The 24,941-nt window shown below is 46.9% G+C and overlaps 1 protein-coding gene across 2 annotated transcripts in view; it reads left to right on the forward strand.

The window, feature by feature from the left end:
• Positions 1–24,941, forward strand: part of Card11 (caspase recruitment domain family member 11) — a 72,576-nt gene that overhangs the window by 21,898 nt on the left and 25,737 nt on the right. For both annotated transcript variants that reach the window (XM_075974306.1, XM_075974296.1), the window contains exons 3-9: positions 9,962–10,174; positions 14,331–14,468; positions 15,771–16,096; positions 19,790–19,969; positions 21,323–21,475; positions 22,432–22,557; positions 23,529–23,726. In XM_075974306.1, coding sequence (XP_075830421.1) covers positions 9,962–10,174; positions 14,331–14,468; positions 15,771–16,096; positions 19,790–19,969; positions 21,323–21,475; positions 22,432–22,557; positions 23,529–23,726 — 1,334 coding nt within the window. The remainder of the gene's footprint in view (positions 1–9,961; positions 10,175–14,330; positions 14,469–15,770; positions 16,097–19,789; positions 19,970–21,322; positions 21,476–22,431; positions 22,558–23,528; positions 23,727–24,941) is intronic.

Here is a 24,941-nt window from a genome sequence, read left to right on the forward strand (position 1 = left end):
AACACCAGGCCTGGCTTACACGGAACAATTTCTGTGTAGGTTCAAACACGATACCAGGAACACTGTGCCACTTCCGTAGGTTTTGTGATTTCTCTTCTGCGGGCCTCAGTATGCTACTAGGGCACGGTCTTGTGGCTTTATGTGACAGTGACTGACTCTCACTGTGGGGCTCTGAGCCCCTGCAGAGGAGGAACCATGGCACTCACTGGATCTTACGAGCTATTTGTCTTTTCTGAGCATCTCTTGATCTGTGGTGGCTGGGCTACATGTGACACAGGATGTTCATGGTGTGTCAGTTCCCGTGGCACCACAGGTGTGTGACAACCTTGTCTCTGAGGCTGGAGGTCCCCGTCATGTCTGCTTGAGGTGGAAGGTTTCACCCTAGTCAGTTCCTACATTGCTGACTGACCCACCATGCACAGGGAACCTCAGGAAGCATCTCTGCATTGCTGACTGCCAAACCATGCACAGGGCACCCCAGGAAGTGTCTCTGCATTGCTGACTACCCTGCTGTGCACAGGGCACCTCAGGAAGCGTCGCTATGGCACTAAGCGCCCCATGAATGGTTTCACACATGCAGTGTCTCTGAGGGGCAGGAAGTTATGCTTCCTAGACTCCGTGCTACTCAGGCCCCGAGGTGTAAGATCTCAGCACTTGGCTTGCAGCTCTCTCCTGAGCAGGTCTTTGCAGTCCCACATCTATAGTTCATGGGTTTGGGCTGTGCATCACAGAGGGCCGGCTTTGCGTGTCTCGGGGCAACAAGGCACCCACTTACAGATGAAGGGGCCCGGGGGAAAGGAAGAGAAAATGACAGAGACACGGCTTCCGGTTGATTAAGTCAGTGTCCTGATTTCTCTTTTGTTGTTGCTGTGATTAAATTCCCTGGCAAAGGCAGCTTAGGGTAGAGGGGTTTGTTTTAACTCACAAAAGATATGGCCCCCATTGCGGGAGAGTCAAAGCTGGAGCTTGAGGAAGCTGGGCACATCACATCTCCAGTCAAAGCACAGAAGAATGCTGCATGTTTAGTGTTCATCTTAATTTCTCTACGCACATAGAGTCCAGGATCTCGTCCCAGGGGATGGTACGGCCCACAGTCAGCTGAGTCTTCAATCCAACCAATTCCCTCATAGGCATGTCCACAGGCCAACCTGTTCTAGACAATCCCTCACTGAGACTCGCTTCCCAAGTGGTTCTAAAGTTGTATTCACAGCTAAAGCCAACCGTCGTAGTAATGACCATGGAGAAACTGAGAACAGGGAAGGGCAGACAGAGGTTGGTCAGTGGATACTGAGCTTTCGTTAGACAGGTACAAGATGGTCTACCATGCTATTGCACAGTTGAATGAGTATAGACAACTGATCTGTGTGTCTCAGAAGGCCGAAAGACTGTCTTGGGAGATGTCTCAGTGGCTAAAGCATTTGGTGCATAAACATGAGGACCCAAGGTCAGATCCCTAGCACCCATGTAAGTGGTAGATGGATGTGGTGGCCCATTTGCAATCCCAGAACTCGGGAAGCAGAGACAAGGGATCCCAGGCCAAGCAGGGCAAGCCCTGGATTCAGAAATTATATATGGTGGAGAACAATCGAGAAAGACACCCGACATCGACTGGCTTACACATGCACATATGTGTGCAAATATGTGCAAACACACATATACTCACACCACAGACATGCACACACACACACAAAATACTACTTGTAAGTCTGTGATGTGATGTTGCTGTCTATGCAACAACAATGTATCCCATGGGAGCTGAAACCTTAATTTTTGTCCACTTCAATCCAGTTTTGGCTCATCTCGGAAAACGGATATTTTTACTCAAAACGGTTTTTATTTTACTCATTGTCCAGAACAAACTCCCATATAGTCAGCAAGCCAGTTTAATAGGGAGGCCAGGACCAGACACCGTGCACGATGACCAGAAACGATGGGTGTCCGAGGCTCGAAGCGAAAGGACCTAAGTCATACATACATCAGGAGAGGAGACCTCAGGCTCCTCCCCCATCTCATGGGACTGGGGTCTCTCTGAGGTCTCATTACACTGACCCTTCCTCTGCTCACTCGCCCCTTCTCTACCGCCAGAGCTGCAATATCCCTGGGCTTCTACTTTCCCATGGTCCAGCTGGAGGTTGCAAGATTACCATTATGTGTGTGTGTTTGCATGCACAAATGTTTTCCGGTGTATGAATAGGACAACTTTAGTTACCATCCTCAGGGATGTTATCCTCCTCCTTTGAGACAAGGGCACTCATTGAACCTGGAACTCACCACTTCAGCCCTAGGGATCTCTCTGGCTCCACCTCCCCAGCACTGGGATTACAGCCCACACCTCTGATTTTTAGTGGGTTCTGGGGATCAAACTCAGGTCCTTATGCTCATACAACAAGCACTGTACCAACACTGAGCCATCCCACCAGGACTTTGAATGGCTCTCTCAACAAACTTTCAGCTACATTGAGAAAAAAAAATAAGAAAAAAAGATGATTCCGATTACTAGAATCAGAACTAGAAGGGGTGCTATAGCTGACTTTACAGAGATAAGAACAATTGGGAAAGAAGCCATAAGTAACTGTCACCAATAAGCAGGACAACTTGAGGGAAACAAATTCCTAGAATGACACAGATGACCGAAACTAGCTCAAGAAAGACAGAGCATATGAACTGACCCATGGAAAATGAAAGGGGAGATCCCATTAAAATATAGACGGGTCAGGGGATATGACTCCATCAAGAAAATGCTTGGCACGCTCATTTGAGGACCTGAGATTGATGCCCAGAAGCCATGTTAGAAAAAATAAAACAAAATAAAAAGCTGTTGCAGTGACACACACCTGTAATCTCAGATCTGGGAGACAGGCATGGGGACCTCTGGTGCTCGCTGGCTAACCATCCTAGCTCACTTGGAAGGTTCCCAGCCAGAGAGAGATCCTGTCTCAAAATAAGGTGGATGGTACCTGAGGGGCAACACCTAAGGCTGGCGTCTGGCTTCCACTCATGCACACACACACACACACACGCACACATGCACATACACACACACATGCACGCGCACACACGCACACACACATGCACACACACATGCACAAACACACACATGCACACACACATGCACACACACACACACATGCACACACACACACAGAGGCCTATGCTCTCATGTCTTTAGTTGTAAGTTTGATTGAGCAAGTGTAATTTTAATACTTATTCTCCAAAATTCTTTCAAACAGTTGAATGAGAAAGAATACTTCCCAAGACATTCCCATCAATCTAGAATGACCCTGCCTGCGTTACGGGGAAAGAAAACCACAGAAGAATAACTCTTACGAGTACAGATGCAGAAATCCTTTTTATTTTAAACCTAGAAAATTGAATCAAATAGTGTGTGTGTGTGTGTGTGTGTGTGTGAGAGAGAGAGAGAGAGAGAGAGAGAGAGAGAGAGAGAGAGAGAGAGAGAGACTAAATGGGATTCATCCTTGGGGTACAAGGTTTAATTAACAGCTGAAAATCAGTTCATGGAATACACCACGTTGACAGAATCTTAAAAGCCACATGATCATCTCAATAGATACAGGAAAGTCTGATTTAACAAAATCAGAATCGATGAACCATTAATGACAACGATAGTCAACAAGCCAGGAATGTGAGGTAAATTCCTGAGTCTAGTAAATGACATCTGTTAGAGAGTGGAGAGGGAAGGAGGAAAAGAGAGACAGACAGACAGACAGACAGACAGACAGAATCATGTTCAATGGTAAAGACGGAATGCTTTGCCCCTAAGATCAGGACCAAGACAAGAGTGTCCATTCTTCTATTTCTGTGTGCTTAGATGCTAAGCAGAGCAATTGGGTATCAAGGAGAAATAAGAGACAAAAAAGAGCAGAGGCAGGATGCTTGTCTAGAATCTCCTAGTAAAGACTGGAGACATGGATCAGCAGTTAAGTACCTGACCAGAATCCTCCAGTGAGGAGCTGGGGGCGTGACTCTGTAGTAGAGTTCTTACCTAGAAAACTCAAGGCCCTGGGTTCAATCCTCAGCACCACAAAACCATATTCATTAGCACATACGCACACACACACACACATACATACACACACACACACACACACACACACACACACACACACACACAAATTATCCAGACTGGAAAGTATCTGATCTTACATAATTTTACACACAGATAAAGCCCCTACTAAGGAACTACTCAAACTAATAAATGATTTCAAATGGCATGACCTCTCTGAAGGTCAGAGCCCCCTACCCCCTGTTGGGCCACCCTGAGGACCGTGTCTTTGCATACAGACTTTTGAGTGTTATTCCACACCCACACAGTAACATTCCCTGGAAACTATAAAGCATCGCTGGATAAAATTAAAGATTTCAAGTCAACACTTGAAAATCAATTGTGTATTTGTACACCACCAATGAACATTCCTCAAGTGAAGTTAAGAAAGTAAAACCCATTTGTAATCATTGAAAGAATAAAAGCATGTAGGAGTGAATTTAACAAAAGAAATGCAAGATTTACTTGCTGTATTAGTGAGGTTTCTGACATTGTAATGAAATTCCCTGATACATGATACTTCGGAGGTAAAAGCGAGTCACACTCCTGAAGAACCAAGTCCAAGATCAGGAGGCACACTGGTTTTAGTCTCTGGTGAGGACAACACATTATGATGAAGGAGAATGTCAAGTCAAAAAGAACACAGAGAGAAAGACAGAGGAAGGGAGGAAGGAAGGAAGGGAAGGAGGGAGGGAGGGAGGGAGGGAGGGAGGGGGAGAGGGGGAGATAGATGGTTTTCCTATGTCCCTAGTGACGGACCTTTGGGTGATATTTGACACCCAAACTGTATCGTACACTACCAATTATGAACCATTGCTGAAAAAAAACCTAAAAAAGCTGTAGATACAGGGAAAACCATCCATGTTCATGGGTCAGGAGACTCAGGCTTGTTGGGCAACAATAGTCCCCAAGGTGTTCTTCATATTCAGGGGGTGCATTATCAGAATACCTAGCTAGCTTTTTGCAGAACTTAACAGGTAAGGGCCTGGGGATATGGCTTTGTTCCACAAAAGTCAATTCCCATCAGGCCCCGCAGTGCACATCTTTCATACCAGCACTAGGGAGGCAGAGATAGGAGAATTCCTGGAACACACTGGCCAAACAATCTACCAAACTGATGAGCTCTGGGTTCACTGAGAGACTTCCAAAAATCTAAATGGAGAGTGATTGAGAAAGACACCAGACATCAACTTCAGGCTCCACATGCACACACACACACACACACACACACACACACACACACACACATATGAACATACACATTCATACACACAGCACACACATCCAAAGAAACTAATGGATCTTAAAACTGTAAGGGCACCTAATAGCCAAACCTATGTTTAAAAAAAAGAAAGGATTGAAATACTCCTATTTCCCAAAGTCAGTGCCTATCCAAACCTACATGAATCAAATGGTATAGTGCTGGCATGAAAATATAGATCAGTGCAAGGGTATTAGGAGCCCAGGAACAAACACTGGCATTAACCAGCTTATTGTCAGAGTATCAAGGTCATTCAGTGGGGGAAGCGTAGATTTTTCACCAGATCATTCTTGGACAACTAGATATCTACACATGCAGTCATACACACATACTCAAAATTAGAGCTTTCATCTAGGAGGAGGAGGAGGAGGAAGGAAGGAAGGAAGGAAGGAAGGAAGGAAGGGAGGGAGGGAGGGAGGGAGGGAGGGAGGGAGGGAGGGAGGGAAGAAAGGAGGGAGGGAGAGAGGGAGGGAGGAAGGAAGGAAGGGAAAAAAGAGGGAAAGAGAGAAAGAAATAGAGAGAGATACAGAGAGAGAGAGAGAGAGAGAGAGAGAGAGAGAGAGAGAGAGAGATATGCAATAGGACTCATGGGTTTAGACACATGGCCCCAGCTGGTGGCGCTGTCTGGAAGGCTGTACATTTAGGAAGTGCAGCCCTGATAGAGAAAGTGGTATCTGGAGATGAGTCTTGAGACTTTATAGTCTGGCCTCACTTCCTGTTCATTCTTTCCCTCCTGACTGCGGATGTAACGTGACCAGCTCGCCTCTGCTCCTTCAGCCATGCCTCCCTACCATGATGGAATGATCCCCGCCGAGTGCGAGCCAGAACAAATCCTTTCCCTCTCAAGTTGATTTGTCAGAGTATTTATCACAAGAGCGGGACCAGGTCCTTACCTCACACCGCAAACAAAGCTTCATGAAATGGATCACAAGCCTTGATATAAAAACTAAAATTGTAAAACTGCAACAAAAATTAGTCTTCATTGATTTGCTGTTAGACAAAGGCTGTTTTGTACATGCTGAAGTACAAATGAAAATGTTCAACAAGTCGGACTACATCTGAGTGTAAAAGTTATGGGCCAGAGACGTGGCTCAGCAGGTGAAGGCGTCGCCACCATGCCTGCCGACCTGAGTTCAATCTCAGGGACCACATGGTGGAAATAGAACCAGCTCCCCCATGTAGTCCTCTGATCTCCCTGTGCATGCCCTGGTACACACTCACCCACCGTACACACACACACACACACACACACCTGTAATTTTACAAAAGAATTGAAAGCGTGTCCACCAATAAGTCTTATAGACAGTAAGAAGATAATTGACAGACCAGGAGAAATACAGTCTTGTACATAGGGTTCTTGAGGCACCCCTGCAAGTCAGTGATAAACAGAAAGAGACCCAATCTTAGAGTGGATTGAGGGTCTGAATAGATATTTCTCTACACAAATGGCCAACACGTGTGTGGAAAGGCATTCCGCACCATTAGTCATTAGAAAATGCAAATCAAAACCACAATGAGATGCCGTTTCCCAACCCTGGGGGATCAGCTATCACAGAGAAAAAGAGAGAGAGAGGGAGATGGTGTTATCGAGAATGCGGGGAGGTCAGAATCCTCAGGGGTCACTGCACCAACGAGAAATGGCACCCTTTGGCAATACACTGTGGCAGGCCCTCAAAATGAAACACACACATTCCTTCCTCAGTGGAGAAGCGTGCTTGCTGTGAAAACATGGGAACCTGAGTTCAGATTCCCAGCATGAGTATCGGAAACCAGGTGTGAGACAGCAAGTCACTGGGCCTTGCTTACCACCAGTCTACCTCCGGGGTCAGTAAGAGACCCTGTCTCAAAACAGTAGAGAACTAAGTGACAACGGGATACCCGACATCCTCCTCTGGCTGCCACAAAGTGTGTGTGTGTGTGTGTGTGTGTGTGTGTGTGTGTACACACATGCATATGTCGCACACACATTCACATACACAAAGTATTTTTAAAACATGGAATTTCCATACAGCTTAGAGTTTCCAGTTCTATGTATCCACTCAAATGAATAAAAAGCATATAACCACACAAAATCCTGTCCATGCATGTCCCGAGCAGCGTTCTTCATCAGATTACTCAAGAAGGTAGAAAGAACTCAAACATCCATCAATACACAAAGAGCCAAACTGTCAACCCAACACCAAGAACAATCGTTTGACGGTGTGTGTGTTCACCTGTGTGGGGCGCACTTATGTGGATAGGATGACTCTAGTATCATCTTCAGGTTCTGTCCACCTTGAATTTTTGTGAGGCAGGGTCTCTCACTGGTCTGGAACTCACTAAGTAGTCAAGATTGGCTGTCCAGTGAGCCTGAGGATTCATTGTCTTTGCCTCCTCAGAGCTGGGATCGCAAGCATGCACCACTATGCCCAGTTTTTTATGCAGGTTCTGGAGATCAAAGTCAGAGCCTCCTTTGACTCCCCCAGGCTTGATTGACAGTTTTGGGGAGAAATGCCTATATGATAGCCGAAGCAAAAGAACTACATCACAGAAGGTTGGAAATCCTATGATTCTGTTGCACAGAAAAGGCAAATTTGTATGTGTTGGCGGCATTAATTATTGACCCAGTGTAGAATCACCTGACAATAGAGTCTCAGTGAGGGATTATCTCGATCACCTTGACCTGTGGGCATGTCTAGAGGCAAGGTGTGTAGATCACGCTAACTTCTGTGGGAAGAGCCATTCCCCGGACATGGGTTCTGAGCTGTCTTAGAGGAGAGAAAGTGAGCTGAGCCCTCACGTGCATGCATTTATTTCTCTCCGCTCTCCACTATGGACGTGATATGACCAGCTGCTTTAACTCCCTGCTTTGTCTTCCCCCGCAATGATCGACTGTGCGTTGGAACCCTAAGCTAACATAAACCCTTTCTCCCCTAAGTTGTGGTCTCATCAGGGTATTTATCACAGCCAGAGAAACAAAACTGGGAAGCCATGGAAATAGAAAGTACATTAGTTGCTGCCAGGAGCTGGAGGTGTAGGTGTTGGAGGGAGATGAATGGCTGGGGTTTCTTTTTGAAATAATGAAAATGTTTTCAATGGATTGTGGTGACGGTCACACAGTTTGTGAACCACTGAACTGTACACATTAAAAAGATGAATCACATGGCACATGAATTATAGCTCAATAAAGAAAGCTGTTTTGAAAGGGAGGGAGCCAGGGAGGAAGGAAGAGAGGGAGGGAGAGAGGGAGGGCAGATTGATACTTGCTTTTAAAAGATAGAACTTTGAAAATGGTATGAGAAAGAAACTCTGCACAAAAGATTGCAAATTTTGAATCTGTGCCTAGGCAAAACCACAGACAGAAAGCAGGTTTGTGGTTGCAGATGAGGACAGTTTAGAAATCAAAAGTAGCTGCTTATTGGGGCTGGGGAGATAACTCAGTGGAGAGTGATTGTTGCATAAACATAAGGACCTGAATTCAGAACCTGACACCCTGTGAAAAGCCAGTCAGGATGCTCACACCTGTAACTCCAGTGGATGGAGCAGAGACAAGAGGATCAATAAGGTTTGATGGATCCCAGCCAGCCCCGTTCCAGGCCCAGTGAGAGACCCTGCCCCAGACTCAGTGAGTGACTCCATCTCAAAGGAGTAAAGAAGAGATGATCAGGACACCTGATGTTCTGCAACTTTCATTTGTGTACCCAAGTGCACATACCCACATACATGCATGTGCAATGCACCGTGTATACATGCATAAACCCACAGAACTGAATCATCATCCAAAGAAATATTTTCTTCAAAAGAGTAACCACTAATAAGTATAAGGGTTCTTTTAGAAAAGACAAAAATACCCTAAAAACATTAGGCCGTTGTGATGAATGAACAATGCTACAGTGTGTTTAAAAGGCATTTAGGCTGGAGACAGAGCGCAGTGACTAAAGGCACTTACTGCTCTTGCAGAGGACCCAGATTCAGTTCTGATACCAAAATCAGCAGCTCACAACCATCTGTAATTCCAGTTCCAGGGACTCAGACACCTTCTTCTGGCCTCCTTGCGCATCTACACATACAAAGTAGACATAAACTGTCATGGACACATATAAATAATAAATAAATATTTTAAGTCATTAAACTAAAATGAGCAATTTAACAGTGTTTGAGTTATATCTCAGAAGAGCTACATTTTAAAAAAAAACTGAACTAATTAGATCTATATATACCCACCTAAAAAAGTCTGGGGAAAAAGTAATATCAAAAGAGATACAGACAGTGTAGTATTATTTGGGTGGAATTTGAAAACAAGTGGTATTATATAAATATTGTTTGGAGAAAGATATATTCTTAGTAAGATAAAACCTGTATGGGAAGAGCACACCCCAATGGCAGGACCTTCCCTCTCTCCCTCTAAACCATCCTTTAAAAATGTTACAGCTCATCTTTCTATTGTTTTGTGTTTAGTGTGTAAGAAAATTTATACTTGTATTTATGTCCCCATCCCCTTCTCCCTCAGATAAAAGGCAATATGTCCTACTCACTTTTCTCTGCTATACTTTTTTTTCTTAGTCTGGCGATATATTCTAGCCATCACTCCCGAGCGTTTTATAGCATTGTTCCATAGAGGCTTTTTTATTAACCTTGTTGGGGTTTCTTCCTCACAGGAGGAGGGCCAGCTATGGATGACTACATGGAGACACTGAAGGATGAAGAGGACGCCCTCTGGGAGAATGTGGAATGCAACCGGCACATGCTGAGCCGCTACATCAACCCTGCTAAGCTCACCCCCTACCTGCGCCAGTGCAAAGTCATCGATGAGCAAGATGAAGACGAGGTGCTCAACGCACCCATGCTCCCATCCAAGATCAACCGGGCAGGTAGGAAAATGAGTGTGCCACACGTGGCCAGTCAAGGGATTGCTTCCCGTTTAGCTGGATCAAGATGGGGCTCATCTAGTTGAGGGATTTCATTCTGGGGTCCAGAGACGTTGTGTTACTTGATTTTTCCTAGTAAGGCTTGAATGTCTGCTCAAGCCAGCTAGACACCAATGACAGACCAAGAACACTACTTTACCCAAGTCTGTCTCAGGGAACCAAGGAGTTACTTGATCAAGGTTGCTTATAAGAACATGGGTAATGAGTTATGTTGACTGAGTTTTCTGTCCTGCCCAGTTCCTGCAATCATTAAATCCCAAAGAAATCACACAGAGGTCTACATTAGTTATAAAACTGATTGGCCCATTAGCTCGGGCTTCTTATTAACTCTTCTAATTTATATTAGCCCATTATTCTTGTCTGTGTTAGCCACATGACTCAGTACCTTTTTCAGAGAGGTAGTCACACCTTGCTTCTTCTGTGGCAGGACCAGGACTGTGAAATCTACTTACTTCTTCCCAGAATTCTCCTGTTCTCTTTGACCCACCTCTACTTCCTGTCTGGTTGTCCTGCCTATACTTCCTGCCTTGCTACTGGCCAATCAGCGCTTATTTAAAATATAATTGACAGAATATAGACAATTGTCCCACACCAGAGTTACATGCACATGGATGGTGTTCTTTACAGGAATGTAGGTGAAGGATTCATTTGAGGAGCATGGAGAGAGGGTCGCTTGCAAGAGTATGGGTGAGAAAAGGGGTCCTTACAGTGTGAGGGTCTCCTCATAAGAAACTGATTGAGGGGCTCCCCACAAGAGCCTGGGTGGTGGGTCCCTCACAGGAGCGTAGGTGACTTAGCAGCTTCAGAACAGACATTCCACCCCAGCGCAATGACAGACTTTCCAAAGCTGTGTCCCTGGAGCTTCCTGTACAACTCACAGGCAGCTCTACTGAAGAGTCTCTCCTTTCCCCAGTATTGTCCCTGCCTAGGAAACCTCTGGGAGGGGCCTTGAGAATCACCCACGTTTCACGATGCACAAGCCTTGGCACTTCCTCACCAGAGTAAGCCTGGTCCTCCCTGCAGGTTGGAGTGTGCTACCTGGAGGAAACAACATGACTAGACCACTCCCTGCCCTGTCTAAGCGTGATGGGTGCAGCACTCAGAATCAATGAACCTGCAGGGGAGGGTACATGGTCTGCTTTAACAAACTAACACTGACATTTAGCGTTGCCTTATGCGTGTCAGCAGGCAACAGATCACACTACTGATTAGTCACACCTGGGACTCTGCCGACAGTGAAAACAACAGTGAAGTCTGGACCACATCACAGCTCCGCAGGTGCCCTCGTGTGCTGGTTTCACTCTCCCCTGCCTAGACCTCACGACAGTTATCAGACCTGTCGAGCAAACGTGCCGTTTAATGCATTAATAAAGAAAGTCATTTAGTACCAAATCACAAATTTGTTTAATACGTGAGTCTCTGTATTTTACTATAATTGGGTGCCTCTGTGAGCTGATGTACGTAATGTTTGTTTTAAAATACTATTTTGCTGGGAGATGCAGCTATGTGGTTGAACACGAGCCTAGAATCCCCCAGTGAGGGGCTGAGGGTGTGGTCCAATCAATGGTAGAGTGTGTGCCTAGGATGCACAAGGCCCTGGTTTCCATCTCCAGCACCACAAAAATATATATAATATAATCTTCTGAGAAGAAATACACAGGCTTTCTAATGGTTCCTAAGACTTGCTCAACTTTATTGTGCTTTTTCTTGTACCCACGCTTGTGTGCTCATCTCTGGGCTGGGCACTGGGTCACACTACACAATGTTTTCCTTTCTGTGGATCATAGTCGGAAGGGTTTGGAAATCCCCATCCCACAGCAGGGCTGATGACAAGAGGCCGGCATGCTTCCCCTGTCTCTTGTATCCATGGAAGCCAGCCTTAATTGAGCACAGCACGCTTTCCCACTGAGCTTGGACGCCACTTTGGAATCCTTTTCAACACAGTGCTCCAGGCAGCTTCAACCAAACAGTCAAGACCGACACACAGTGAAACTGATCCTTTCTGTCCGAGGGAAACAGTGGAGTGTTAGGAACCTCGAGGGATTTGATAGCTGAAAATATTTAAAGAAAGACCACGACGTATAAACAGTAAGAGAAATAAGTAGTGTTTTGATGTAACAAAAACCTGAAGCAGGATAGTTTATAAAGGAAAAAAAGTGTGTTTAACACAGTTTCAGCTCAGCTCTGGTGAAAGACCTCTTATTTATGTCGTATGATAGCGGGGACACGTGGATGAGAAAAAAGATGCCATCACCAGGCCAGAGAGACTTTCCAGGAGCATAGCCTTGAACGATTCTAGGATCCCCCTCTGGGCCCCACCTCTTAAAGGTCCCCCACCAAGTATCTTCTCTAGAATTCAGGACCAAGCTCCTGACACATGAACCTCTGGGAGGACAAAAAAGAATCCAAACCACAGCAAGTAGGAATGGTGCTAGAAACTGCTGGAAGGATTCTACATAAAAATGTCTCCAGGGTGTGTAAGATCTCCAAAGAACAGACCCCTCCCCCTTTCCTATGACTTACTTTCCCAGCTTATTCCATGTATTAGTTACCTTCCTCGTCGCTGTAACAAGGTATCTGACAAGAAGCAGCTTAAAGGACAGAAAGGGTCTTTTGGTCTCAAAGTTAGAGATTACTCAGACTAGCATGGCTGGTCACATTGCATCTACACGCAGGAAGCTGGGCATAAACAGGAAATAGCGTGGGGCTATAAAATCTCAAAACCCTCCTCCAGTGACTGACTTTCTCCAGCAAGACTCCACCTCTTAAAGGTTCCACAACGGTCCCAGACAGCCACTAGCTGGGGACCAAATGTTCAAACATGCAAGCCTTTGGAAGACATTTCGTGTTCAAACCATAGCATGCAAATCTTTGTCTTCCTGCTCTGAATCCTGGGGAGCAGGCGATTGGTATGCCATAAACTCCCAACCTTCATAATAACGGGAGAACTGGTGCCTGAATGTTTAGCTTTTTTGTTCTACTTTGTGGGTTCGGTTTTGTCTTTTGTGGTACTTGAGAATCAAACCCAAGGTCTTACATGTGCAAGGCAATTGCTCAACCTCTGAGCTACATCCCCAAACCCTTTGTGGTTCATAGCTCTAGTAGATTGGGAATATCTTTGAAACTGCTTGTTTATACCTCTCTCTGGCAATAAAGCCATCTATCCAGATTTTATCAATTTACTGACACTCTGAACACTTGTGGACTCTCCCAAAGGCCTGGCTCTTTGGTTTGCATTGTCCAGACCCCATGCTATAACTCGGGAATGAGAATGTGATAAGACTTTAGGTAGTGGGTCATGCTTTATTCCTAGTGTCGGGGAGGTGGAGAGAGGCTGGGGCTCACTAGTCAGCCAGTCTAGCCTGCTTGGAACACTGTAGATCAGCAAAAGGCACGGAATCCAAAGAGGGTGTCTGAGAGAGAGTCGTTGCTCCCCTCCCCCGATATCTGGTAACACCATTTAAATTCCTCACTATAGGACATTTATATCACACACACACACACACACACACACACACACACACACCAAGGCTCAGGGATCATTGAGAAAGAGGGAGTAGAAAGAATGTAGGAGTCAAAGGCAGTGGATGTCTGAAGGAAAAAAAACAACAGTATTCGTCAGACATGACAGGACTATTGTACACATGAATTCGCAGTAGCTATGACTGCATATACAAGACCCACACAAGATAAAGCCAGCCAAAATACCAGTCTAGGTAAGAGAGGGTCTCATGATGTCTCACCCCGAGCTAGGGAGCTGTTGGCAGTTGGTGTTTTCTGGGCGAGGGAGAGTCAGTTTTTTTTCAAGGAGATGGAGATGGATACAGGAGAATCTCTGCAAACTACAGACCAGCTAGCCTGGAATTCTCAGTGGCCAATGAGAGACTGTCTCAAGTAAGGTGGAAGGCAAGAGCTAGCACTTGAGGGTTCTTCAGTCACACGTGTGCACACGCGAGCACACACACAGAAAAAGAGAGAGAGAGAGAAATGGTAAAACTGTCTTCTTAGAGCTGGGAAGGATTGAAAGTTTAGCGTGAGGCACGGAGACTGGCCTCCAATTAAATACGTTCTCACAGTTTGAACTAACCTTCCCCCCAAGGTCGGTTGTTGGACATTCTTCACACCAAGGGACAAAGGGGCTACGTGGTCTTCCTGGAGAGTCTAGAGTTTTACTACCCAGAACTTTACAAGCTCGTGACTGGAAAGGAGCCCACCCGGAGATTCTCCACCATTGTGGGTAAGTGGCTTTGCCCACCAGGGGTTTGGGGATTCTAGAGGAGGGTGTGTGTGTGTGTGTGTCCCTCTGAGGGACAGTGACAAGCTGGACTCTTGGGCTGCCCATCACTTACTTTAACTGATGACACAAGATAAGGGCTAAGAGAACTGGGTGCTCATTAACCATCCCCCCAAATGGTGCTGGAGTCATGGCACCAGTTCATGCTCCCCTCGGAATCATCCTTCCTACAAAACCTTGAATAGGTTTACTTGCTGCCTCGTGTCCAGACCCCGAGATCCCATCAGTAGCCTTTACCCATCCAAGACCTGCTGTGGTGGTCCCCCAGTTCTCCTGCCATCACCTTTGCCAGCTCAGATCCAAGACACAGGCTTTAATGTGACCACAAGGTCCCTCCACACTACACTCTCCAGTTCATCCAGACTATTTTCGGCCCCTCCTCTCCCTCTCTCTTCCTCCTTCCCTCCCTCTCTTTCCAAAATTGCTCCTCTGTCCCTACAAAACTCAACCCCTACCTCTCCCCATGACGCTCTTGTGATCAGGCGTCCCTATAATGTGTGGAATCCTCATGCTTATATGATCGTCATCATTTGATATTTTTTTAAACATCTGTCTTTCTTACTATGCAGTAAGGTCTACTACAACCAAGGCCTGTTTGGCTCACCTGGAACCCCCACTGCCTAGCAGGAAGTAAGAGCTTAGTAAGCTACCAAACCTGGTAGCACAGGCTTATAATCCCAGATACTTAGGAGACTGAGATAGGCAAATTCAAGTTGAAGGTCAACCTGGACAACTCAGCAACACTGGAGTTACAACTCAGTGGTCTAGTTTGGTCCACAGCATTACAAAAAATAAACAAATAAAATGTTGTTGGGTATATTAGTGGCTTTTCTTGTTCCCACAACATAATACTAAAGCGATTTAAAGAAGCAAGGTTCCTTTTTTGAGGCTACAAGTCCATCATGGTGGGGAGGGCATGGTGGCAGGAGCATGAGGCAGCTGGTCCCATGGCACCCATGGTAAGGAAACAGAGAGACAGATGCTGGTGCTCAGCTCACTTTCTCCTTTTTATTCAGTACAGGACCCCAGTCTAGGGGACAGTGTGGCCCCCAGTTAGGGCAGGTCTTGACACCTTAGTTAACCTCATCTAGATAATTCCTCACAGACACGCCTAGAAGTTTGCCTTCTCGGTAATTCTAGATCCAGTCCATTTGGCAATGTAGACCATCACGGTGAGTGTATGCGTGAATAAATGCCCCCGTTCCTGCCGCATGCTCAGGCCTGACTGGATACCCCTCTCCACAGTGGAGGAGGGCCATGAGGGCCTCACGCACTTCCTGATGAATGAGGTCATCAAACTGCAGCAGCAGGTGAAAGCCAAGGACCTTCAGCGCTGCGAGCTGCTGGCCAAGTCCCGGCAGCTGGAGGATGAGAAGAAGCAGCTAACCCTGACGCGTGTGGAGCTGCTGACCTTCCAGGAGCGGTACTACAAGATGAAGGAGGAGCGGGACAGCTACAACGACGAGCTGGTCAAGGTCAAGGATGACAACTACAACATAGCCATGCGCTACGCCCAGCTCAGTGAGGAGAAAAACATGGCGGTGATGAGGAGCCGCGACCTCCAGCTCGAGGTGGGGTACCTGGGCTCCGGCTGACCTGAGGGAAGGGGAAACAAATGTCCCGGACACTCAAGATCTCTAAAAGGGTAAATGCAGACATGCCACACAGCCCTGCCCCAGCTTTGTGTCCCAGACAAGCGAGGGGATATGGGCGGGGCGGGGCAGGAGAGGTACAGGCTCTCGGACTCTAGAGCCACGGCGCACCAGTGTATTTCAAGCCAATAGCCCTTAGCGGCTTAGTCATCCACCTAGATACACTCTGCCCAAGTGCAGAAACATACATGGTGGTCAGAGGGCGATGGGTCTATATACACCCTGAATAGCTTCAGGCTCGTTCGTAATAAAGGCTCACGGGAAGGGAGGAAACCTAGATCCACGTGTGCAGACTCGTGCACACAGAACCAGCGCCAGGAAAGAGGGAGAGACTTTGGAGACTCGGGGCTGAAGGTGTATGAGGGGACCCAGGAGACCCAGGGTGCATATTGTAATGCTCACAAAACTTAGAGAAGATGAGTAGCACCTGTCAGGCAGATGTACACTCCTGAGGGCCTGTATTCGCAGAGCTCAGCGTACTTGCTGGCACATGAGATAATCAGTATGTTTATTGGGGCGGGGGGGGGGGGGGGCAGCCAAATGGTTGATCGGTTTAATGCCTCCTAAGTGGAGACGAGGAAAGAGATTTGCCTCATTTAAATTTTTTCTTTGTCTGTTTGGTTTGTTTTTTTTTCCCCTGAGACAGGGTTTCACTATGTAGCCCAGTCTGGCCTTGAACCCACAATCCTCCTGCCCCAGCCTCATACATTCTGGGATTACAGGCCTATGTCACTGTGTTCTCATCTTCCCCTTGTTTTATTGATCCCTACCATATTCCTAGCTGTGCTCCAGGTACATGAACCCTAAAAATAAGATGCCTCCATGGAACTCAAGAATTATCCACCTGATTGTTTGGGAGGCATCAAGAATAGAGGATAAAGCCATGAGCAGAAGTTTACACCTGTAATCCCAGTGCTCGGGAAGCTGAGGCATGAGGATCAAAAGTCTCCCTGCCATCTCAGCCCATGCTATATAACAAGAGAGTAAAACCCTGTCTAAAAGTAAGAAGGAGGATGAAGAATGAGGCGACAGTGAGGGATGCTACTTATCGCTCCCCTAAAGGTGCAAAAGCACCATGGGAAATGGACAGAAAGAACAGAAGAGCCCAGGAGAGGTGGAATGTTGCGGAACAGTGTCTGACATTACCTGGCCGTTGCACTCGTGAACTCCCAGTAGCTGTGATTAAATGCACAAGATTGAGCCCATCAGCACCTTGCCAGGGAAGGGAAGAGGGTCCATGATCCCCGAGTCCACCCTAAGGAGCTATAAACAGTCCATGGCTACTGAAGAAGGGGGAGCTATTTCCTTCAGTAGTGTAATCAGTGGTAAGGTGTCCATATTCCTGTCAATAGCCCTTCACTCAGCCCCTATAAAGCAACCCTAATGAAAATCACTGGGTCCCCTAAAGGGGGGAACTAGTTGGGAAGAGAAAGGGAATCAGGCAGAGTGGGAGGGGACAAAAGAGATAAATAGGGTTAATATAATAAAAAAAACAAATAAATAAATAATAAAAAGTATACATGCATGAAAATGTCAGAATGAAACCCATTGTCATGCATAATTAATACATGCAATAAATATTTTTTGCAAAAATAAGGGAGTAAGAAAGCAAGGCATGCAAGTCAGGGACGGAAATGAGGGTGGGGACCAAGTAGAGGATCCTCTTGTCTCTTTCTGTCTTCTTAAATGGCTGCAGAAACAGTGGGCCTGGAGTCCAATGAGCAAGTGGCACAAAAGAGGGAGGAGAATATGGTGTGGGTTCAGATCACAGGGATATGGTAAGAACTCTGGGATTTATCCTCCCAGGGACAGGAAACCCCTGACGGATTGCGAGCTGGGACATGACAGCTTATTTACCTCTCAGGAGGCTTGCTCTGGCTGCCTGGTGGAAAGCAGATTCTTGGGATATTTATTAAGCACCTGCCATGAGTAAGACACTATGCTAAGCACTGCAGGGGACGTGGGGATAAATAACCTGAGTTCTGCTTGGGTCACGTTCAATTTAATGAAGTAGACTGGTCAGTAAACAAGCTGTGGGAATTCAGGTAGACTGAGTCTTCATTTCAGTTAAGAGCATGAAGCCAGGCATTGAGGGTGCATGCTTATACTCTCAACACTAGGAAGAATGAGGTAAGAGAATCATAAGTTCAAGGCCAGCACTAGCTATATAACAAGTTGGAGTCCAGCCTGGTTACACAACAAGACCGTGCCTAGGAAAATAAGGGAGGGCTGTAGAGATGGCTTAGTGGTTAAGAGCGTGTGATGCTCTTCCAGAGGACCTAGATTCAGTTCCCAGCACCCACATGGCAGCTTGCAGCCATCTGTGACTCCGGTTCCAAAGATGTTTGATGCTCTCTTCTGGCCTTCATGAGCACTAGGCACGTATGTGGTGCAGACACACGTGCAAACAAAACACTCATACCCATAAAATAAGTAAATCTTTTTTAGGACATTTTATCTTCCAGAGTTCAGGTTTTCACTTCTGATTTTATGGCCTTATTAGCTATGGCTTTAGGGATTGGGAGTTGTTTGTTGATTTGCTTGTTCCTTGGTTTTTTTCTCATTTGTACAAGATGATAAAGGAAATGGTATTTGTGCTCTAGGATTGCTGAGATAACATCATCAGTTTTTAGCAAAGTAAGTCTCATATATGTGTAAGATGAAGTCTGATCCCAGCCTGAGAAAACTTCCTTGAGCTGAACTCCAATGATGCTGAATAGAAATTGTTTTACAAGGATCAAGAAGAGGAGGCCTCTGGGATGTTTATGTGGGATTTGGGGAAAACAGCCTGTAGTGGAGACTTAGAAGTTTCTTTATTAGAACTTTATTTTGAGTTATGCTCCAAAAGATGGGATGGATGGATGGATGGATGGATGGATGGATGGATTGATGGACAGACTGATAATGGACAGACGAATGGGCAGATGGATGGCTGGACAGATGGATGGAAGGATGGATGGATAGATGGATGGATGGATAAATGGATGGATGGACAGATGGATGGAAGGATGGATGGATAGATGGATGGATGGATGATGGAGGGAAGGATGGATGGATGGATGGGCAGATGGACAGACGAATGGACAGATGCATGGATGGATGGACAGATGGAGGGACAGATGGACGGATAGACGGATGTATAGGTGGATTGATGGATGGAAATATGGACAGATGGTGTATGGATGAACGGACAGATGGACGGATGGATGGAAGGATGGATAGATAGATGTATAGATACTGAGGAAAGTTGCATGCATTAGGGAATTCATATGCAAGTATGGAAGTGTGAGTGTGAAGACCACAGGACAACTTCAGCCATCTTTTCTCACGCACCACGCCCCTCGTATTTTGACACAGGGGCTCTCACTGTCCTGCATCTCACCTAGTAGGCTAGGCTGGCCAGCCAGTGAGCCCAGGCCTGTTTCTACCTTCCCAACACTTGGATTAAAGGCACTTACCACCATGCCTAGTTTTTGATATGGGCACTAGGGATCCAAACTCAGGTCCTGATGCTCAGGTGGCAAGCACTCAGATGGCGAGCCATTTCCTCACCTTCTTCCCAGCATCTCTTGCCAGCCATCCTCAACCCTCTGCTGACATGGGTATTTTCAGATTGACCAACTCAAGCATCGATTGAACAAGATGGAGGAGGAATGTAAGCTGGAGAGAAATCAGTCCCTGAAGCTCAAGAACGACATTGAGAACCGGCCCAAGAAGGAGCAGGTCCTGGAACTGGAGCGGGAGAACGAGATGCTGAAGACCAAGATCCAGGAGCTGCAGTCCATCATCCAGGTGAGAAGCAGTATCCTTACGTAGGTGAGGGGGAGGCAGGTGGGGGGGGGCAGGGTTGTGCACCTGCTAGAGGATGAATACCAAGTCCTAGCTTAGTAGCTACAGGGTCACAGCCAATGCTCGTCAGCCTTGGAGCTGCACACTCTTCGGATGGAAAGTAGAAGTGACTAGAAACCCTCTTGGCAGGGTTTTTTGTTTGGTTGGTTGCTTGCTTTTGGGGTTTGGGGTTTCGGGGTTTTTGTAGAAAACAGGTAGGTTTTTCTTTGTCTATTTTGGAGTTTTTTATTGTTGTTTTTGTTTTGTCTGGTCTAGTGGTGCAGATCTATCATCCCTGCTACTTGGGAGGCTGAGGCTAGATTTTTGCAAGTTTGAGGCCTCCCTAGGACAATAGAGTAAGGTTAAGGACAAACGGGGCAATTTAATGAAATGTCTAAAATTTAAAAAGTTTAAAGAGGAATGATGATAATATAGTTCAGTGGTAGAGCACCTGTCTAGAATCTCCCAGTGAGGGGCTGGGGTGTGGCTCAGTGGTAGAGCACCTGTCTAGAATCCCCCAGTGAGGGGCTGGGGTGTGGCTCAGTGGTAGAGTCTCTGACTCAGACGTCCAGTACCCTGGGTTCACTCCCTAGCACTGTTGGCAGTACCTTGAACATTCTAGGCAAAGTCTATCACTGAACTCCAATCTCAGCCCTTGTTATGGGTGATAATACTTACAGGAAAAAAATGACGAATAAGAATATCATCCACATGGAAACCAATGTCCCAGTTCTGGAACAAGAGAACATTCGGGAAACCTTAGAGATCCCTGAATACTCTACTGAATGTCATTTCCTGTGCTCCAACGTCAAGGGCCTCTCACATTTGTCACCTCAAAACTGTGTGGGTACAGAAGGAGATATCATTGGGGGTCAGTACTCCAAAATATATCTGAAAAGGAAGAAAACGCATCTCCATCCTTCTAGAACATCCCCTAGAACTGCCTGGGGCTCAGGGCTCTTGGAGCAGAGACCGAGTTCTAGATTAGCAAGATTTGGTTAGTTGATATTTCATGGGGATAGGGATAGCTGAATGCAGAGGTGTCCCCTTTTTTGTCCCCTCTGAAGTGTCTCAAGGAGTCACAGATGCTTCTCTGGGCTCCAGTAAGAACTGGGAGGGAACAATGGGCTCCGGACTCCCTGCTTCTTTACAGGTAATAAACTAAAAATAAAATGATAATACGCTGCTGAAAGACCCAGGACAATCCCCTAGTGCATCTGCTTTCCTGCCACAAAATCTGCTGTCTTGGGCCTGCCTGGGACTTAGCCCTTTTGTCCTCCTCCTTCTGTCCTCACCTCCATCCCCAATGCCACCCAGGCTGGCAAGCGCAGTCTGCCTGACTCAGACAAGGCCATCTTGGACATCCTGGAGCATGACCGGAAGGAGGCGCTAGAGGATCGGCAGGAACTGGTCAACAAAATTTACAACCTACAGGAGGAAGTCCGCCAGGCGGAGGAGCTGCGGGACAAGGTGGGAGCACCATAGACTTAGGATTGCAGCCAGCTGGGTGCTTCCCCAGCAGGGTGCATGGATGCGTGTTAACAGGAATCTCTGATATCAAACCCTGGTCTGAATTGCTATGCCAGCATCCAGCCCCATTGTGGTTTGTAAATGATGAGTGTCCAAGCAGCCACCAAGTATGTGTCTCCATGGTCCATCCCTCAACAATACACTGGTGATTGGCGAGCCTCCTCCTATAGTCCCTTTTGATGAGATAACTGGCAATCAAGACCAAATTAGCACACCAACTCTGGGAGAGGATACGCCAACTGCAGGCACTGAGCAAACAGTCGTTGACTGGGGAAATGACTCAGACTGTAAAATGCAAGAATAAGGATTTAGATTCCTGGAATCCATTTTTTTTTAGGCCAGACATGGTGGCACACACCTGTCATCCTAGGATGACATCCTTGGGAGGTGGAGAGGATGCCTGGGGCTGGCTGGCCAGCCATCCTTGCCCTATCAGTGAGCTCCAGGTTCAGTGCGAGACCCTGTCTCAAGAGCAATAAGAGAAAGATAACTTGATGTTGGCCTCTGGCCATGTGCACCCCTATTCACATATGGATTTACATGCATACACATGCGTATACATACATACCACAAACACCACACACACATACGACACACACAAACACACCACACACACACAACATACACATACCGCATGCACACAACACATACACACCACATGCATACACCACACACATACACCATACACACATACACAACACACACACAACACACACATACCACATGCACACAACACACACATACAACACACACAGCACACAACACATACACACCACACACACAGACACACACCACACGCATACACCATACACACATACAGAGAGAGAGAGAGAGCTTCTCTCCTTAACTTACTGATGACTTGCTTCTTCTATATTGCTGTCTCCTGTTCTGGGCAGTACCTGGAGGAGAAGGAAGATCTGGAGCTCAAGTGCTCAACTCTGGGGAAGGACTGTGAAATGTACAAGCACCGCATGAACACAGTCATGCTGCAGCTGGAGGAGGTGGAGCGAGAGCGTGACCAGGTACAGTGCCACCCTGGATATGGTGGACCATGAGGATGCCCAGCAGTGCCCATGGCACATGGAATCTATTTGACTATGGTCTGAGGTCATGTGGTTCACGTCCCCGACCACACAGTGCTTCCTCATGAGTCTATCTTTTCTGTCTCTAGCTTAGAGATAAATTCTATCACAGGACAAGGGGGTCATAATACACAGTCCGTAGGGAATCATGGGAGCCTGAGCTGCACCCCAGTGGTTCCCATAAGAACATGGTGCTTACCTGGTCTCTTTGGTAAAATGAGGAAGTTAAATTCCAGTTCAGGTACTCATAAAGTGTATGACCCAGGCAAGGTATTACATATGTCCTCATATGTAAGATGTGAATAGTTACCAAAGCAGTGCCCCACCCACACAGGCATGGTGCAGACCCTGAGGGAGGGGAGGTAGGACACAGCTCTTCACAATTGTACCTACTACATGACAAGAACGGGCTGTACAGTTGTAGGATTGCAGAATACAAAAGAGAGAGCATGGCATGCCCAAGCTTCAGGGATAAGTTGAGTGTGCTAGTGCAGGCTAGCCCTCTCAGCATTTAGAAGGCAGAAACGGTAGGATCATAAACTCAAGGCCTGTTGAGACTACAGGAGTGAGCTCAACAAGTGTTGGGCAACTTAGTGAGACCCTACCTCAAAATACAAAGTAGTAAGATAGCTGGAGTTGGATGGATATGGTAGAATGTGTACCTAGAATCCCCAGTGAGGGGCTGGGGTGTGGCTCAGTGGTAGAGCACCTGCCTAGAATCCCCCAGTGAGGGGCTGGGGTGTGGCCCAATGGCAGAGCACATACTTAGTATGCACACAACCCTAGGTTCAATCTATAATCTCTCTCGGGAAAAGGAAGAGAAATGCACAGGGTCCCTTTGCTTGATGTCTGAACGAGAGGTAACGCACATTTTACTTCACTTGTGGTGAGCACATGGCTCTTCCCGGCAGGCCTTCCACTCCCGAGATGAGGCACAGACCCAGTACTCACAGTGCTTGATTGAGAAGGACAAGTACCGGAAGCAGATCCGTGAGCTGGAGGAGAAGAACGATGAGATGCGAATCGAGATGGTGCGGAGGGAGGCCTGCATTGTCAACCTAGAGAGCAAGCTCCGGCGCCTGTCCAAGGACAGCGGCACTCTAGACCAGGTAAACTTAGCCAGCCACGTCCCCATACCCACAGCCGGGTGTCCTTCAGATCCCCGTTGATGGCTGACCAGGGCAACCCCATCTCACACCATCATCATTGTGTCTTGTGTCCCCTGCCCTCTGACCCATTTGTGTGTATGTGTGTGTATGCATGCTTGTGTGTATGTGTTGCACACATGAACATGCGTGCACTAAGGCCTGTGCACAGAATTGGGTGGGAGCCACTCATTTCAAAGTTAAGAGTCTGTGAAATGGCCCAGTAGGTAATGGTCTTTGTCACCATGTCTGGTGACCTCAGTTCTATCCCTGAGACCCACGCAGTCCCAAGAAGGATAGAACTAGCACCCTCGAAGTTTCGATGACATTTGGGTTGCCACCTCCTGGCTGAGTGACTCAGATCACTTTTCCAAGCTGGCATGGCTGTCTATGGACCACAGCCGGCAGTGGCCTTCCCTTGGCACTGTCTGATAATGTTAAGGTCATCATGATTAAGATACTCTGTGCTTATTAAAGTCACTGGTACCCACGGGTGAAAACTCATTAACAGTCAGTGAGGTGGGTGCAGAACTGCATCTCCCAGGAGCCCCCATGACACCTGGAAATGAAGGAACACTGCTGCCATCCCTTCGGGTGATGTGATTGCGGTAGCTGAAGGTTCCCCAGACTCTGTCCTGGGCAGAGGCTGCATAATCCCATAAAAATACCACATCTCAAGCTGGGAAGATGGCCCTGTAGGCAAAGTGCTTCCCAGACAGGCATGAGGAGCTGACTTCAAGCCTTAGAATATACATTTAGAAATCAAAAAGCCAAGCATGGTGGCACATACCTGCAATCCCAGCACTGGGGAGGTGAGACGCTCACATCCCTGGACCACACTGGCCAGCCACTCTGTACTATTGGGTGAGTTCCAGGTCTGGTGAGAGACTCTGCCTCAAAAACGATGGCATCAGTTGTGACTCTAAAGGTTGTCCTCTGGCCTTCGTATACATATGCACACCTCACACACATGTAGAAACATTACACACACACAGCATAGGAACTGCCCTGACGGCAAGTGCTATGCAATTAGATTCTCACTTTCAAAGAAAGGGGATAGAGAATCAAGAGCTGGGCACAGGCAAAATCATGGCGTCTGAACAGGGTTGTCTATTTCAAGCTCAAAGGCATCATTAAACCCCTGGAGGAGGCCTTTCCTTTTGGGTTCCAGAAAGACTC

Source organism: Microtus pennsylvanicus, chromosome 1 (genome assembly GCF_037038515.1).
Source record: "Microtus pennsylvanicus isolate mMicPen1 chromosome 1, mMicPen1.hap1, whole genome shotgun sequence".
Classification (NCBI taxonomy): Eukaryota; Metazoa; Chordata; class Mammalia; order Rodentia; family Cricetidae; genus Microtus; species Microtus pennsylvanicus.